The sequence below is a fragment of the Adelges cooleyi genome, unplaced genomic scaffold, assembly GCF_023614345.1.
Source record: "Adelges cooleyi isolate 19-005CV unplaced genomic scaffold, UGA_ACOO_1.1 ACOO_flye_CR_arks_rails_tigmint_CR_PRNA_592, whole genome shotgun sequence".
Taxonomy (NCBI): Eukaryota; Metazoa; Arthropoda; class Insecta; order Hemiptera; family Adelgidae; genus Adelges; species Adelges cooleyi.
Window position 1 is genome coordinate 21,112 of NW_026096288.1, and position 18,074 is coordinate 39,185.

Sequence of the window (18,074 nt, forward strand, 5' to 3'; positions counted from 1 at the left end):
TTATATATTAATACTGCTACATGCTGAAGTAGATAACTGATATTTTGTCCACCCATTTAGAATGCATAATGTAGCCCAGATATTCATAGTCTCGATATTTGATGGCGTTGGAGATTATCAAATAGATAAAGTGCTAACGCAAATTGTGACTTATTTTCTGTACATTTTAAATAAAACGCTAAAACAAAGGTTTGGATTAAAGACGTCGATTGTTTGTATGGTTTATACACAACAACAAGTATTCTTGTTTATATTAAACTTGTGTAAACATATTTTTAAATGATAAAAAAAATACACATTTAATGCATACAACTTAAGTACATACGGGAGGGGTTTCAGATCCTTTCAGACACCTCTTGAATCTGCCTTTGTATGTATTCGTTTTCAATTCTATATAAAACAGGTATTTTTTTGCAAATGCCTTAGTTGTCAAAGCGTTAACTTTAAAAAAAAAACAGGCAGTCAGAGACGTAAAAATTTCTTAAAAGCTTAATTTCAGAAAAATACAATGTTTTTAAAGTTCTCTATATTGTTGCTTTTTACTATCGTAGCTGCTAAGTGTAATGAAATGCATCAATCTGAAGCTGCAGATTTAGCTGAACCTACACACATAACAGCTGAAACTGAGGTAATTTATACAACTATTTTAAAACTATTAGGTTTATATTATGCCGAATCGTTTATAATATAAAAGTTAAAGTATTCCTATACATCCAATCCTATTTATGAAAGAATTTTTTTTTTTCGCTTAAAGGCTTACAATTAAAACATTGGTCATAAATATTTACAACAAAAATATTTTTTCGATATTGTTTGTTAAAAATTTGTATTGATGTTGTTATTTTAGATAAAAATGAGAACCGTAACCTAATCGTTTGAGTTGAATTCATTCAATTTAATAAACGTTTCACTTAAATTTATTTTTTAGCCCAAAATATTCGGGCAGGACCAACCTGAGAAAACTGGTGCTGAACTGGAACACGAAAAAAAGGTAATTTATACTATTATTATCATTTTTTTTTATTTAATAATTAATTATTGTTATCTGTAATTCCGAATGTAATACATATTGTATGCCAAATAAAATTTAATAAAAAACAAGTCTATGCTTATTATAATTTTATACTCGGATTTTTTATGAAATTAACATTTGTATCGATAAAAAATGTTCAGATTATAGAAGATTCGTACAACGATTGTTTAAATTGGGCGAGCCAGAGTCTAAAAGAAATTAATGGCTATATTACTTTGAAAATATTATTCCTGTATATGGGTGGTCTAGTAGAAGATCTTGTGGACATCGATGTACATTTCGAGAGTTATGCAAAAGCAGCGGAAATGAAAGGTAAACATTAACAATATTATATATAATATACATATAATTACTTAATATTTTATTTTACCTTGATGTGAAACTGTAAAGAAGTTAGTTTTAAGACAGTATTTTCATTCACATCTGTATAAAATGAAATATTCACCTTGTGGTTTTTACTTACACAAATTATTAATCTTATAATTTTATCAAATATTTTATGCACCTTTAAAGTTTTTAAAAGTTAATGTCTGGAAGATTTAAAAAATGTCAAACAAAATATCTTGTAATACATATAAGGTGTAACTATTAACATTTTATAACTGTTTAAATTCAAATTTGTATGTTTTTTTTTTGTTTAGACGAAATACGTTTGGAACAATACGGTGTATTTTTAAAATACTATTGCAAAAAAGAATACTCAATCATGACATTACAAGAATGTGCTGAAGTGAAGAAAGAAGAAGCGGCAAAAAAGCCATTTAAAAAAATGACAACTTGACTTTTTAAAAATTTTTTATATTTTAAAATTATTGAAATAGTTAAAACTTTTATTAAAAATGTTTAAATTAAAAAAATGTTATAAGTCAATCGTATGAGAACATAATAAAATGTATGCAAAATATAAAACCATTGAACCTTTTATTTCCTTTTAAGCATAAAGTCTGATAAAGTTAATGAGAACAGTACAAGTGGCTTGGGTGTTATTATAATTGCACCAGTTTAAGTAATAATAATTTATCATACGGTTTATCCAATAAAATGGTCGGTTAAAAAAAAACACCAAACATGGCCTACAACGGGACAACTTTATACAACTTTTAGAGCAAAAAAAAAAAAATGTTAGCTCGTGTAATTATTATGCGAAAGTAGTGTAAATTAGATATATAATGAAAGGGACAAAAAAATAGCTATGATAGTGATTTAAGTAAAATATCAACACAACAGTAACAGGTAAAACAATATTAAGATGATTAATTAGTATACTAAAAAAGGGATTTAAAGGCTATTATAGTTTTAATAAATACAATTAGTTTGACATAATGTAATAATTATGTAATAAAAAATGTATGACTCGTTAACTAGAGGGCTAATTTTGGGTTTCCAATATTAACGTATAGGTTTTATTTTATACATTGAATTTTGTCGTATGAAATGTTTTAGTATATTATAATAAACAATAAAGTATGCCAACAACACACAGTCAATTATATTGTTTTTTTTGTTGTATCTTACTTACCTAAATAATTCACATAAAAATACTTGAAATGGCCTATGTACCCAGATTTTTTGTACTATAAAATATGTGTCAATGTATAAAAGACCTTGAAGTATTATAAGTAAAATCAACTGAATATTTTACTTTAAAAATACTTTTTGAACTAAGCGATATTCTATTATAAAAATAAAACTTGCTATATTTTCATAATTTACACCTAGATTATATAAAAATTAAAAGAAGAAAACGGTACCATGGGAAAACTATTGTAAATTTTACTAAAATATTACTTGAATTATTTTTCTAGTTTATACATGTTTACGTATAAATTTATTGTTAATTGTTATTACTATTATTTCTTTTAACTGTTAAAAGGAGTTTTTTGTTTTACTGAATTTGGTTTTTTATGAGTATTACAGTACTAAAGTCTGAAAATAACTAGTCAAAGAACATCTGCTGTGATTCTATTACAATAACAAAATATGCTATGCTTATTTTGAAAATATATCCTTTTTTCCCAATTCAATTCCACAATATCCGTGGCCTCTTTTTGTATAGTACGTTCAATTAAGAACATAATATATTCTAACGTTTGAGGTCTAAGGACAAACAGTGACAACCCAGACATATTTTGCAAAGCTGCTACTTTCACAACGTTATATTTCCTCTTTTGGCGGCACGTTTAATAATATGAAATAAAACAAATTATCATCGACAACGCCGTGCTGGACGAAACGAAATGGCGATCAGCCGATCCAGATAGGCTACTGAGTAGTGCAACTTGGTCGATTCACGTTTTATAATTGTTGTTATTCATTTGTTTATTTTATTTTTTACTTTTTAGAGAGTAGAAAAACAATTTGATTACAATAATTATAAGCGCAGAAGTAGCAAAAGTGTGCTTAGGTTTCGAATTCGGTTTAAAGGTCCAGAGCTTGAGTTCAATGCATCTGGTTCGTTGCTGACTTCAATGCCTTGGTTGGGATCTTATGTTCCTTGAGCCGGAGCCTCCAAACATACACAACGAAAATCCTACAGCGTTAAAATGAGTTATTAGAAATGAAAAAAAAAAAGTCCGTACAGCGGCGTCGGGACATAGTGGAGACAAAGCATAGTATTATAAAAAAAAAAAAAAAAAATGATAAAATAACTTAAAACCTAAAACTGGTACTTTTTTTGTTTGTTTTTCCACATCTCAAGGGCGAATGAGTATTTTTTTGGAAGGAATCGGCCCAGTATTAACAAAGTCATAGTGTATACGGACACAAAAAAAAAACTCAATTCTTAGTAAATGTATTTACCTTCTCTGCTCCGCATCTAAGCTAAAAACACTTTTGATAATAATTTTACTCACGTCGCCAAATGTATTGAAATTGCCGGTAATGCGGATGAACACTATGGGCATGGGCTGAAATTGCAACAACTGCCACGATCGGGTCAACTCATTGAATTTATCTACGACCACTGTCCAATCTTCATTATTGACAGAAGCTTCTATAGTGTAACTGTAGTATACGTCAACGTCGCCCCAAAGCAGCATCCTGTCAATTGTAGCAATAATATCTATAATTCTATCAATATTACAGTCTATATTTACAACGGAAATGAAGGTATTAAAGAAAATATCCACTGAATAATGTCAAGTGCTTTAAAACCATTACCGCATCGAGCTAAGCATATAAGGTTGTGCGAGTTGAACCACTATGCGACCTTTGCCCAATTCGTGAAATGTAAAACTGTGATACCGTTCGAGGTCTCCATTGACATAATGATCAAGCAGGGAATACCTCCGATTATGATTTTTACCTTCAAGTACAGTTGCGTTCATACACGTTGAAGCAACATCGTACGTAGGAGCTAAACAATTGAAATAAATCCACAAGGTTAATATGTATATTATGTTTTTATGTTACTCAAAAACATTTTGAATTTTGGGGGAGGGGAGGGGGGTAATCTTACCCACAAATCCGTTTCGAATGTTTACCAAGTGCCGTCCTTGTGTGTTGTACGAGACTTCGAAAAATTCGAATATCTTATTGAATATTTTCGAGCCAACTATTCGAATAAACGACATTAAGCGTGGATGAAACCATAAAAGTTGAACTGAACGACAAATATAGTCTGAATAATCTACGACACGCACCCAATCGCACTTATCCATTGAAACTTCAATGTAATAACTGTAATCCCTATGGAATTAAAGAAAAGGTAAAAAAGTTTGTATATATTTTATTTTCACCGATAAAATATTAATAAAATTATTAGGAATAAAAATAGCGAAATATTCGAATACAATTTTATTCAATAAATTCCATTTGCGGTTAGAAGCAATGATAAACATACCCTACATCATCACCGTACATCTTCATTTTAATATGGTTTATGTTTGATGGTTCACTCAACTGAAGCGTAGTACGGCCGTTAATGCCATAAGTAACCGAACGCCAATAATCTTGAGGAATAAGATTCTCATTGGGTTCTAAAAAAACAATGAAATAACTGTGACCAACATAATTTGTCGAATAATTTGCACAGCAGGCATAGTACTTAGGTGTCCTCTAAATTGAATCCTATCTGGTGGCCACGTGTTTCTTAATCGTACGGCTTCCGAAATTGTATCCGAACTAACCATTTGTGATTTGCCAACCTCGACAAGTTCATCGTCACTCATCAACGGATATCTGACGACAGATAACGCTTTGATTTTCACATCAGCATCCAGGTCAACGCGGTTCTCGATCCAGCGAATAACCGCGCGAAATATATCTATTTCGTTGGCTATAACCGAGTCACAATTGAAAATGTCTTCTATTGCTTGCTGAAAATAAAATTCGTTTCACAACTGGTCACATCCAATACACGAGCAATGTCGATTTTAGTCCTTACCGGCATCAAAGACAGGAAATCTGCAGATTTCAATACGTCCCTGGCGTTGGATCTAATAAATTCGATTGAAGCGGATTCGAACTCTTCGTGGTCATATAGCTGTGCCGCAGTAAGCAACGTGCATACTTGGTTTACATTAATTTTACTTCGCAAATACTCGGTCAGTGGAAAATCTAAGTTGGGAACACCGAAGAAAATCGTCATATCCATTAATCCCAAAACAACATCGTCCTTAAAAATAAAATATATAACACATTGGAACACTGTTAAGGTGCATCAAGGATAATACGTCACCTTTAGAACGCTTAAATCAATCTGACCGGTGTAAATATACTCGAGGATTATTTTGAAAAATGTTAATGATATATCACCAAGTTCCACTTCGGGCTTATCGGTTTCTTCAAAACCTCCAAAGAATAATTTGCTAGAAATTATACACGGTATCAGTGCAAACATATTAAATCAATGTCCCCGACAAAAACAGTAGTAACTCAACGGTACACGCGTTCTTAATAATATGTTAGAATACGTTTTAGTACCTACTATACCTCATTTTTTACAAAACCAATTTAAATAGTAAAACAAAAAAATCAGGAACCTAACCTTATAAAATGTTGGTATAAATAATATGTTTTAATTGTTATAATCTAAACATTGTGCGTACCCTCCCTTGTGCAGACCAAAAATGGAAAAAAGGGTGACGCTGACACTTGTGGGGGGGGGGGGCTGAAAAATAAATAATAATTAAAATAACAATAATAAAATTATTTAAATGCATCGCCAAAAAACCGGAACATTGATGATTCACGTGTGCCCTCCACTCCCCTGGCAAAAACTTAAATTATTATTCTTACATCTTTTAATTTTAACATTTTAACACTTTAAAAAAAAACCGTCACACATTTCAATAGTTCAGGCCTTTCCCTTCAAAATCGGCCAAAAAAATTGTATTTTTTTCGACTTAGGTTAAATATAATATAAGACAATAAGATTTAAAAATTAGACTATAGGTCGCCCCCTAGAATGGGCCTATAACATTTACAATTTTACTCCAAAATGGACTAATATTGAAGAAATCCACTTTGATAAATTGTTTTGGGATATCAACATGTCCGAACGACTTAAAACGTAAATTGACTATTATAATAATGTATTAGTATTCTACTGTACATAAATTATTTTTTTAATTTTTCTAGGTTCTATACTGAGTGCCTATTACCAAAAAATTGTTGATCCCCAGTTTTCTAAAAGATTAATTAAATCCGACATTAGAGATCCGGATTACATAAAAAAAATTATTAAAAAAAAAAAAAAATAGTAACAAGATCGAAAATAAAGTATTATATTGTTTTGTATTTAATTTTCTAATATTCTTAGGTACTAGACATTAATATTAACTTATTAAATTCTATAGCTTGCAATGACGCGCTTTTAATAAATATTAGTCGGACTCATAACATGTCTGAATAAATAAATATTAAAACATGTTATTATTATAATATTTAAAAAAATAGTAATTTTTAGAATTATTTAGGTATTTTATTACACGTGGGGATTACATATACATAGCAGCCAATCACATAGTTTCTCACGTAGAGTAAAGTACGTTTTTGCTCATATATTTAATAGTTATTACATTAATAAAAAATATAAATGTCAACAAGTAAGTGCCAATACGTTTATTCTGTTTTCTGAGAAAATTATTCATACGACACGACACAAAAGTAATAATGTTATCAAAATGATTCAAACTTAGATTGATATTGTATTTTCTATGCTGTCCATTGCTACATAAATGTCAATGAACAGTAGCTATTAAAAATAATTAATACTACTCGAAATTGTATCACTGTAAAAACCAATTAATATCAATTAATACTAACTAAATGTTCAATAACAAGAACTAAATACCTGAAATATGTACTGCGCGAAGCTAAAATAGCACGATGGGCGTGAAGTCGTTCTCCGTCGACAATTAAAACAACATCAGAATACCTAAAATAAAATATATTAAAGTAACAGCTATTATACAGATACCTACGAAGTAGGAAATAAAATGTGGAACAAATCTACTTTTTTAATCAATATTACTTTGCATGCTGATTACGAATATGTAAAAATAACTAACTCGTAAGAGCATGTACCTAATGTGCTAAAACATTTTAATTGAAATAAATAAAAAAATAATTAATTATTAAAATACTCATCGAAAATAATTTAAAGCTTTGAATCGCGTTAATGAAATGTCGAAACCGGTTTTTCCATTTCAATCAATATTATAAATAATCATAAATTGTTTATGATACCAGAAAAATAAACCAGTAATAAAAATAACAAAGTCAATAGGTGGTAACATCTACATACCTGTCATTTAGACGCAGAGTGCTAATGTCTTTGACCAAGAGGTGACCGTAATCGATTTGCTGTTTGGGTGTAGACGAAGATGACTCTAAAGTACAATAACATGCTAAAAAATATCAAAAAAAATAAACTGATTTTGCGGACAAGTAAGTATGATACGGTGTACTATCCAGCCAGCCGATTTTACATTTTTTTTTTTTTTAAAAAAGGGTCTTTAATTGATGTTTAGTGACTAACACTTAGTTTGCGTTAGTCTGTTCAAATAAATAACATGTTACCTATGTAAATGCAAGAAACAAATTTGAGAAAACTTAAATACATACATATTTCGGCTAAACCAAAAATTACACTTAAATTATGGAAAATCAACTGTAGTTTAGAACCACTTTAGTTGATCATAAACTATTTATTTTGCTGTAGTTATTGTTCTAGTTTTTGCTTCAGTGTAATACTAGCATTGTCTAAAAGATTTTCAAAAGTCATAAAGGTATTATATGTAAATCTTCAGTAATAATAACGCTTAGTGATTGCTGCGATCAATCGTTTCAAAGAAACAAAATTATAAACATATTTTTAAAACATATTATGTACCTGGACTTGTCCATAAACAAATAATGACTAAAAAATAAAATATCATCTTCGTGCTAAATTTTGTGTGAATATAATATCTCAGATGTTGAACACTATGAAGAAAACTATGCCATTAGAGGTTGAAAGCCAATTGGAATATGTAATTTTATCATAGTGGCGTACCATATTTGTCCATACAAAAGTTAATAACGAAAATCTGTGTACACAATTTGTACAGTTTTTTAAGTAGACGTATATACATGTTGTTGTTAACTTATTGTTTAATATTGCCCAGAAGGTCTGAAACCGATATCGGTGCTATAAATTATGCCCGTGTTCAATTTGTTTTGTATACCTACAGGTTTTTATACTATAACAATATTACTGGTCTAGAAGATATCGTGGGACCAGCAATAATGTACTTAAAATTTAATATTTAGTCTCGTGCAGGGTGGATACGATAAGGGTTGATTGTCTGTCTATAAAAATTTACTGTCATAGTTACCCGTGTATCGTAACTAACAATATAATGAAAATATTTTCATTACCAAACTGACTACGGCTAAAGTGTACACATTTACCCTATTTTTGGTGTTTTTCCTTAATAAAAAAAAAAAATTTGACTTCAGATTTTTGAGAAAATTGTATAATATGTTATAGTTCCGTTTTAGATCTTCGGTCTAATTTTCAGATCTAAATCTCTAAAAAGTGTAATAAAGAAAAAAATGTTATCCCTTCTAGGGAAAGGGTTTATGATATTTTTTTGGTTTGTTAAAGTTTACCAATAATACTATGTTTAAAGAAAAATTCTTAAAATGGGAAGGGGTGACTTTTTTTTAATTTTTGGCCCAATAAAGTACCTTTCAGGTATAATTTCTGATCTATAAAGTAACTTCTCAGTTATCGCATCGAAGCTAAAAATGTGTGACTTTGAAATACCATAATACATATTTTGAGGTAAATACAAAAATTATACCAAGATACTAACTGTGATTTAGAATCAAAACTATTGATATTTATTGAATGTGTTAAAGTTTAAGTGTTCTATAATACATTTTTAACCAAGCTATTTTTTCCAATGAGGGGGAACTGTTTTTCACATGACTTCGCCTTAACCAGGCTATTACACATCTTAATAACATTAGTAATTTTTCCAGGTAAGCTGACGGTACTTCATCGTGCGTGGTGTTATTTTAAGGAGCCTATCAATAGTTACAATATGTTTATAATGTATATTGATTAATATTATCTGAAGCTGGTTTCAGTAGTATATATTGTGTACTTGTTCAATTTTGCTTACATACCTACAGGTTTTATACTATAAATCACATACGAATAAGCATTAGACGGGATGAATAAAGATGTATATCATATTATGATTTTTGAAATGAGCGGATTGAGCTTACCAGCATTTAAACACATTTTAATTTTAAGCCAAAAATCAACTATGCTTTTTTGAATTTATTTACCATTCCTCACACTAACTGCTAAATAAACAGTACCCAGCTGTTGACTAATATTTAGAGTCTTTTTAAAAATATTCTGTTGTTCTTTGGCCTAAAAAAATAGTGAGTTATTTGTATTCATATAGTCTGTGATTATATCTTCTCGAAAACAAAATAACCATTTTTTAATTTTAATAGTTTACTGAAAACAAAACACCAAATGAAGAAAAAAAAACAGTACAGTGGGGTCGGGGCATAGTGGGGACGGGGAGGTCACAGGTTTAGAGGAATTTTTAAATCTGAAAGTGATAAAATCACTTTCGAAAAAACGCTTCGATGCAAATCGGTAGTTAGTATTTTCAAGCCAGCACAGTCCAGACCAAGTACAGTATAAACCAGCAAAGTTAGAAAGTATTAAATTGAGGTTCTGTATTTACAAATGAGCATCAAAGCGTTAATTTGAAAGTGATTTTATACAAGGGGACTAGTACAGTAGAGTATAGGTATAATGGAATCAAAGCAACGAGGGGACGGAGAGGTCACAGGTCTAGAGGAATTATTATAAAAAAAGTGATAAAATTGAATATGCTCTTTAGTCTATTTTTTTACAACGCAATATTTGTAAAACTGTTTAAATATGTACACAAATTTTGTACAACAATATTTTGCATTTAATTTGCAATGTACACTGTTCAGTAACGTTTGAACTTACTTGGAATTAATTATACCGTTGAGATTTACATGATCTCTTGTCGTGGTTTCCACAGCCTTCTGTGGAATATTTTGCTTAGATCTTTCAACAAAATCAAGCGTATTTCCAATAAAATTGATTTATTGTTATCAAACGATTTTTATATAGCATCGATTTTTTTCATACGGATCTCTAAAATCTGTTTGTTGCGCAAGTAATCTAAAAACAAACAATTTACTCTACAGTTATAAAAAGTACCAGTTTGTGGTTTTCTTTTAATGACGTTTGGTTAATGGCTAACCAGTATGCGTGGATATTTAAGCCCAAAGTTAGTTTTTGAGAGTCTTGATATGTTTTTGACAAATCTCGATACTGTTGGTAGGATTCTAGGTAATGTTCTAGTTGTAATATTGTGTCGTTGGTATTTTTTCTTTGTGAAACCAGCTTTTGAATCATAATTTTCACTTATTTTTACACCTGTAGTGTTTAACCAATATTCAAGTACAGTCGTAGCTTCAGGCCGTATTTAGGAATTTGTCACCCCGGGGCAACAAAAAAAAAAAAAGCCTTATTATAATATAATACAAATTTAATGCAATATAAAAAAATTTAGCCGCCCGGGGCAACAGCCCCCCGTTGTCCTCTCCTAAATACGGCCCTGCGTAGCTTCGTCGTTAAGCTATCTTGTCTGTAGAGATTTTATGTGTGCTATAAACTTTTTTCATTTTCGTATTTGGACGTACATGGGATTATATTTAATTTGAAAAACTAGTTAAATGTATACGGTTCTTTTTTAGTTTCATAAGATATCCTCTTTAATTTCGACTTCCGACTGAAAAAAACTTGTACGATGTTACTGTGGCATCAAATTGTAGTTGAGGTAAATATTGATTGTGTATTGATCATTTTGTGAAATTGTCGATATCTAACAGTTGATACTCAGAAGTCAGAACTCAGATACGTCAGTTTAATTTTCAGTATAATGAAAGAGTACGTTAACTGGAAGATAGTGGCTGGAGGAGCGGCGGTGTTGGGCGCCGGCGCAGTAGGCCGGTGGTGTTACCGCCGATGGTGATAGGCGATGTAGATAGACCTACGGTGTCATTTTTCATAACTATTAATACTATCCATAATCATAATAAATAAAAAAAATTTTGGCTGGACCACCGTTATCACTCAGGGGTATGAAAAATAGTTCTATTCTCAGACCTACTGAATATACACTCAAAATTTCATAAGAATCGGTCAAGCCGTTTCGGAGGAGTTTTGTTACAAACACTGTGACAAGAGAATTTTATATATTTATATAGATTATTACTAATGCCGCCATGTCATTAAGCTTAACTCTGGCAGCGTGGTTTCTGTAATTGCCCCGTACCTCGGCCGCCCTGAGTAAACCAGATAATGACCCAAAGAATAATTATAGACCGATATCATTATTATCAGCGGTGTATAAATTGTCTGATAGAGTACTGTTAACAAGAGTTCAAAAACAAACCGAAGGGAATAAAATCAGAGGCGGGTTTCCTCGACCTAACAAAAACTTAGAGGCTCAGGGAGTTAATATACAATGAGAAGACGCCCCGAAATACTTGGGATTAAAGTTAGACAGGACTTTGACCTTCAAACAACATTTAGAAGGAGTAAAAAACAAGAAACAATATTATCAGTAAGCTAGCCTGAACAAGCTGGGAGTGTAGGGCAAATGTCCTTCGCACTATTTGGTCTATCGACAGCACAACAGATAATCCGGAGGATTTTTGAAAGAAAATTTGGAGAGATGAAAACGTGGTTAATAGCCTCCTCGTCAACGATCCGACTCAGAGAGGCCCAGGATTTCAACTCGTTTGGTTGACCGCTCTAAACCGGATCAGAACAGAACAGGGGAAATGTAATTTCCTTTATAATAATTGGAAGATGGTAGATACACCACTGTGCAAGTGTAGACAGGTACAAACCACCAAACACGTTGCAGAGGTATGCCCCCTAACAGTGAGGCACAAGATTGGCTAAGTAGTCTGGAAATTCACCTTTAGAGCTAGATACGTGTGTTGCAGGCACTTTTTTCTGTTTCTATTTATTTATATATCTATTTTATAGTTTATAATTTTATACGTGTTAATTTCAGTTATTTATCTTTTTGAGTTTTTTTAGTAATTAAGATTTGATTTGATTTGATGATGATTTATTTGTTATTTCCAAACAGAATATACATAATTTACAATACATAAAGGAAAAAGTTTGTCTCCAAAAGCCCGATGCTTGTGGAGGAGACAAGAGTTCATATCTTATGTTTGGAATATATTTAGGGTTTTAAAGAGTGTTGAGTGAAATATAAATAATTTGAGTAATCGATTTTACTTTGACTATTGCATTGTGTACGAAGTGAGGAAAATTTAAGATATTCATTATGATTGTTCGATTTTTTTATAGAGTGCTTGTGCAATATTTTTGTTTAAATTAAAATTAGCTGAATTTTTGTGTGAAAAAGCTAGTCTTTCCATTTGGCACTGGACTTTGTCTCGGTTTACTGGGTGGCCTTTGGTACAAGTCACAAGGCATCTAAGCGAGAAATATGTTTAGGTTGAGTTCGGAGTCCCAGGTGATTAAAAATGTCTTGAATCGATGTATTATCATCGGAAGGGTTGGTAATAGATTCGGGTAGATTAAATAGTAAAACATTTTTCAATCTGGATTGTCGATCCATAATTTCTGCACTAACCATTAATTACCGCCTTGGTTTGATCTAATGATTTTTAATCTGTTTCAATGTCAGCAACACTTACCTTCGAAGACTCGTTTGATAACTTAACTGGGAATTAACCAAACACCGACACCGTTTATCATAACGAAAAAATCAGCTGATTTGTCTGATAAGAGAGATATAAGATAAATCAAGGAGATAGGGAGTAAGAGATGAGGGTTGGGGTTGCGGGTGGGAATGAAGGCGAGGCATATATGTTGTATTCACAACGTTTAAAATAGAAACTAATAATAAAAACCCCATCCCTCAAAATGTTAATATAATAATGTTTTTTTTTCCAAAACAGTCGGACTCCGCACCTGAACCGGCCAAAACCACGTCAACGCATTCTGAGCCTGCGGCTTCCTCTTCAACCGCCACTGCGGATTGGAATGTAATAACGGAGGACAATTTCCATTTGTTTGTCCCGAACATTTACAACCGAGGGCAAACTTTTGATTATATTATAGAACAATTAAAAAAATGTGCTCCGGTTACCCAGGTTACCCAAAGGAACGGTCAAAACAACCGACTCATATGTCAAATGAATCGAGCAGAAATAAGGAACAAAATTCGTGTCGTCGGAATCCGCTTGAAAAAAAAACGAAAAATAAAGAATTGAGACTCAGAGGTGAGTCGAGAAGATGATCATGATCTAAACAAATATGTAAATGGCGCTCCGAGAAACAAAAATTCTCTTCGTCCGTCAAACCTAATAGTAATTATTTCTGTTTATATTGTAAAAATTATAATACCTTTTGTGTAAACAACTGTATAAACGTAATGATATCTGTAAAAAAATGTTTTTGTTGGTTTTTTATCAAAATGTTAGAGGTTTGAGAACTAAAATTAAGTTCATGAGAAATTTAAGCAAAAAGGTTCATGGTCTGTCTACAATGAATTTTCAGAAACGAGGGCTTTAAGCAAAGCTTTGACAAAATATTGTTACTCGAATTATTTGTGCAATGTACAAAAATAGTTTAAATAAAATCTGTAGACCTGCGACCTCTCCGTCCCCACTATGCCCCGACCCCACTGTACTAGCTTTTTTAAGTTGTCTCCGTGAAAACTAGTCGTTTTAACACTTATTTGAATTTCGATGTCAAGTTAATAGAACATTTTTTGGCTTCGAAGGAATTTGTTAGCTTTTGTCGCGTGCTTACAACGGTTGTATGTTTTTCAACATAAACGACCGGATGTGTACAGCGCTTGTTTTTTATAGGCGAAAAATCACAAATCGAACAAATTAATAAGCGCGCAACGGACGGTATGTCTTTCAACATACCTGACCAATGAACTGCCTGCGGTTTTATTTTGCGTTTATAATTTATTCAAAAGTGAATAGCCCTATAAAATCTTCGCCTATATAGACTCGTACAAAACCCTTAATATGTGTAATTTGTATTTACTAAAATATAGATCATATTATCGAATTATCAACTGTTAGCTGAATTGCCCAGACCTTAGTATAGTTCAAGTATTCTTGAGTTAATTGAAGTATTCTTTAGATTAATGCAATTATTAACGATAAATGGACTACTTATTGCGTTTGGCCTTGGACTAACCGGAGCGGTCACAACAAGACAAGTTATAGGAGAAGAACACAAAGTGGACGAGGTCATGGAAGTTCACGAAGGTCCAGTCGAAGAGGTCATGGGAGCAACAAGACAAGCTATACATAGTAGCCTAGTCCAGGTGGCAGAGGCGGAAAAGAAGATGCATGTGTGCATGCGGTGCAAACATTTTGGGCACCTAGACCACCAACTTGACTTTAGAAAGTAGCTGGTAGTTTTATATTTTTCTACGACGTTACGTTTAAATAATACTTATATAACTATTATAGAAATTTGTAAAATGTACATTCATTATGTAATGATAAAAATTAAAAGAGATAGAATTATGTTAATTGAATGACTGTTAATTGTGTTTTTTCTGTTAACTTCAGTAAGTTGTAATATTTGTATTGTGTATTGTGTGTATAATATTGTTAGCCAATACTTAATGGCCATGGCGGAATTCCAAGCAACCAATACAACCAAATAAGATAAAAGGCTAGAATGTAGCTGGTAGTTCTATATTTTTCTAATTATCGAATTAAAAATTAAATATTTACAATACTAGCGTTCATTAGGGCGCATTAAAAATGTGTGAAACAAATTAAATACCAAAATCGATAATTTTTTGTTGAGTTCATATACGAGTACTTCCAAATTGTACCTTAAATGTGAAGCTTCGATAACAAATTGCCTATACAATATGCTTAATAGCTGGTAGCGTAAAGTCCCGTTAAATGGAAACTTAACATAAATTTATGAAAGTGGCAGAATAATTAAAAACCTCGGGAAATAAAATTCTTTCGGCTTTAATCGCTTCGTTAATCAATCCAAGTTCAGGATAAAAGAAAATGATGTCCTTATTTCTAAACAGGATTTACTGTCTTTACCCAATAATTAACCGAGGCTGAGGTAATTAAAGAAAATAAGTCATCGAGGGTCAAAGTTGAGAAACTCAGTGTTGTCTAATTATTTAATTGTGTGGATTTATTCAACCCAATTATATACTAGTACTAATACTAGTTTGAGATTATTCTCTTGCACGACTACCTACAATTTCAAAACAAACTCCAGTTAATACTTAAAATTTAAAGAAAATTAACGTAATTTAATAACGTACAATACTGCCATTTATGTTAAATTCACTCTGTCAGGATCTTAGTAAACTGCAAAAAAGTATAAAGTAAAACAAAAATCTGACCTGACAATGAACCTAAGTTGTATCAGGTGCACTTCGTAGAGGGTAACTGCTAGCTTGACAAATACATCCCGTTTCAATTAGTTTATTTCAAGAGTCCAATTCATCACTTTGGCCGTGTTTGTATGCCAATAGCATGTCTAAAATAGCGGAGAAATAAATATAATAATTTACTTAAAATAGCAAACACAACATTAATATAATATTATGTTAGAAAGCAAAGTAAATAAACAGTCCGCTTTTATAACGAATATTTACTAAGGTAACAAATATATATATATTGAGATAAATCATAGCAACAAGAATTTATATTTAAAAAAAAACAGTCCGGTACTCGAAACCTATAATCCGCGAATATTTGATTTTTGGGGATTTTATAAGATAGTACAGTTGGTACAATAGGTGTTTGGAAATTATTATGATACTTAAAAGTAATTTTATCCCTTTAAATTAACGCAAAACTAAACAAAATGAAAAATATTACATAAAAAACAGTAAATGGAGAATGTGGAAATTCATGTTATTAAGAACAAAACAGTTGATTACAAATTTTTGAAAATGTCCATATTTTATTTACACTCTTAAAATAGTACCTACACTCTAGTTAATTAAAAAACTACCCACAACAATTAATATAAAAAAACTAAAAGATAAACTATTTAAAACTTTTGAGGCTACTATTTGGAATAACATGTACGTAGTCGAAACACTATTATTTTAGGATATTTTTTTTTCAATTAAAAAGCGTAAGGGGTTGTGTGAATTTTTTCAAAAATAACAGCAAAATTTGAGTAACTTTGGTGTGCGTTATTTCAAATATGTATACTTACGACATAAAACAATCGGTCAAGTGCCATTTCGTATATTTCGAGAACTCAGTTAGTCCAGACTTTAGTCGTATCGAAAGAGTTTAAAATGAAATATTTAAATTATATAATAATATAATTTTCATCATCTATTTAACACTCAACATACAATATATTATTCAGTAATAAAATAACGTAACCAAACTTGCTTTGTAAAAAGACCTATTTCAGAATACAATCAATATTTAATCGGTTGCCTAACAAATTAACTATATATGATTACAATATAAGTGACAACAATATACAAAAACGTGTAAAATCAATACTGTTTGGTTATATTTAAAACAAGAAAAAATCGTATTTAATAGAAATTAACCTCAGCAAGAATTTCAAATTAAAGTAAATGAGGCACGACTTAAGCATATTAGTAACTCATCTACAGCTCTATCGCTTGCATCGCCTTACACAGAAAGTGGTTCTAAGCCCATACCTCCTGAACCTCAATATGAAAAAGTATCCTTGAATGCAGTAAATATAGAACAACAACAATCACTATATAACTACTATGCAAATTGGGAGAATTATTCAAACGACAATATACAAAAAAATAATTCTCAATCATTATGTTATAACTATTTTTTTTTGTTGAAATTAAAGGTATTTAATTTCTTTGTGTAAGGTAAAGTACGTTTCTAAATTTGTATTGTTATTTTTTTTGTTCTTTGAAATTGAAAGTATTTAATTTTTTTTTAAGTTGAAAAATGACCAAGTTGTTCTAAATATAAAGTATGTTTTTTATTGAAATAAAAAGCATTTTATTTTATTTTTTGTTTTAAATTTGTTTAAGTTTTCATTGTTATAAAGAATAATGCTTATAAAGGTTATAATAAAGATTAATTCTTAATATTTTTTTTTATTTTTTTATATTTATATTCTTACCATGATATAATCCTGCAATGCATCATAAATAGCGTCAAAAACATCCGGTAGGAATTTACTTATGGTAGATTTTGGTACTCTGTAAAATATTATAGAGACGCAAGTGAATCACCTGTAGCTAAAAATCTACAAGCGACTTGTAATTTTAAATTTGCTGGGAGAGCATTCCTCATTGTTGTATTTTCTTTTTGGATCTTTTTAGTAACCTATGAAAAATAAATGAATATAATCTGACACCGATACTATTATATGAAAATAATATTGAAAACAAATTTAAACTTACTTTATTAAGTAATGTATCAAACATTTCTTCATTCATTCTTAAAAAGTTATGAAAACTTTTGGGAACCT

The 18,074-nt window shown here is 30.8% G+C and overlaps 2 protein-coding genes across 2 annotated transcripts; one reads left to right on the top strand and one right to left on the bottom strand.

The window, feature by feature from the left end:
• Nucleotides 1-361: 361 nt before the first annotated feature.
• LOC126844016 (uncharacterized) lies at nucleotides 362-1,920 on the top strand. Its single transcript, XM_050581859.1, has 4 exons — nucleotides 362-628; nucleotides 929-991; nucleotides 1,174-1,345; nucleotides 1,675-1,920. Exons 1-4 carry the CDS (start codon nucleotides 509-511, stop codon nucleotides 1,812-1,814), a joined length of 495 nt encoding a protein of 164 aa, XP_050437816.1. The 5' UTR covers nucleotides 362-508; the 3' UTR covers nucleotides 1,815-1,920.
• A 1,523-nt stretch (nucleotides 1,921-3,443) lies between these two features.
• Nucleotides 3,444-8,468, bottom strand: LOC126844012 (BTB/POZ domain-containing protein 9-like). The gene is made up of 11 exons (XM_050581855.1): nucleotides 8,370-8,468; nucleotides 7,782-7,884; nucleotides 7,329-7,412; nucleotides 5,712-5,841; nucleotides 5,418-5,648; nucleotides 5,079-5,349; nucleotides 4,875-5,010; nucleotides 4,491-4,720; nucleotides 4,193-4,388; nucleotides 3,886-4,072; nucleotides 3,444-3,563 (listed from the first exon to the last, which is right to left on the bottom strand). Exons 1-11 carry the CDS (start codon nucleotides 8,413-8,415, stop codon nucleotides 3,519-3,521), a joined length of 1,659 nt encoding a protein of 552 aa, XP_050437812.1. The 5' UTR covers nucleotides 8,416-8,468; the 3' UTR covers nucleotides 3,444-3,518.
• Nucleotides 8,469-18,074: the final 9,606 nt, after the last annotated feature.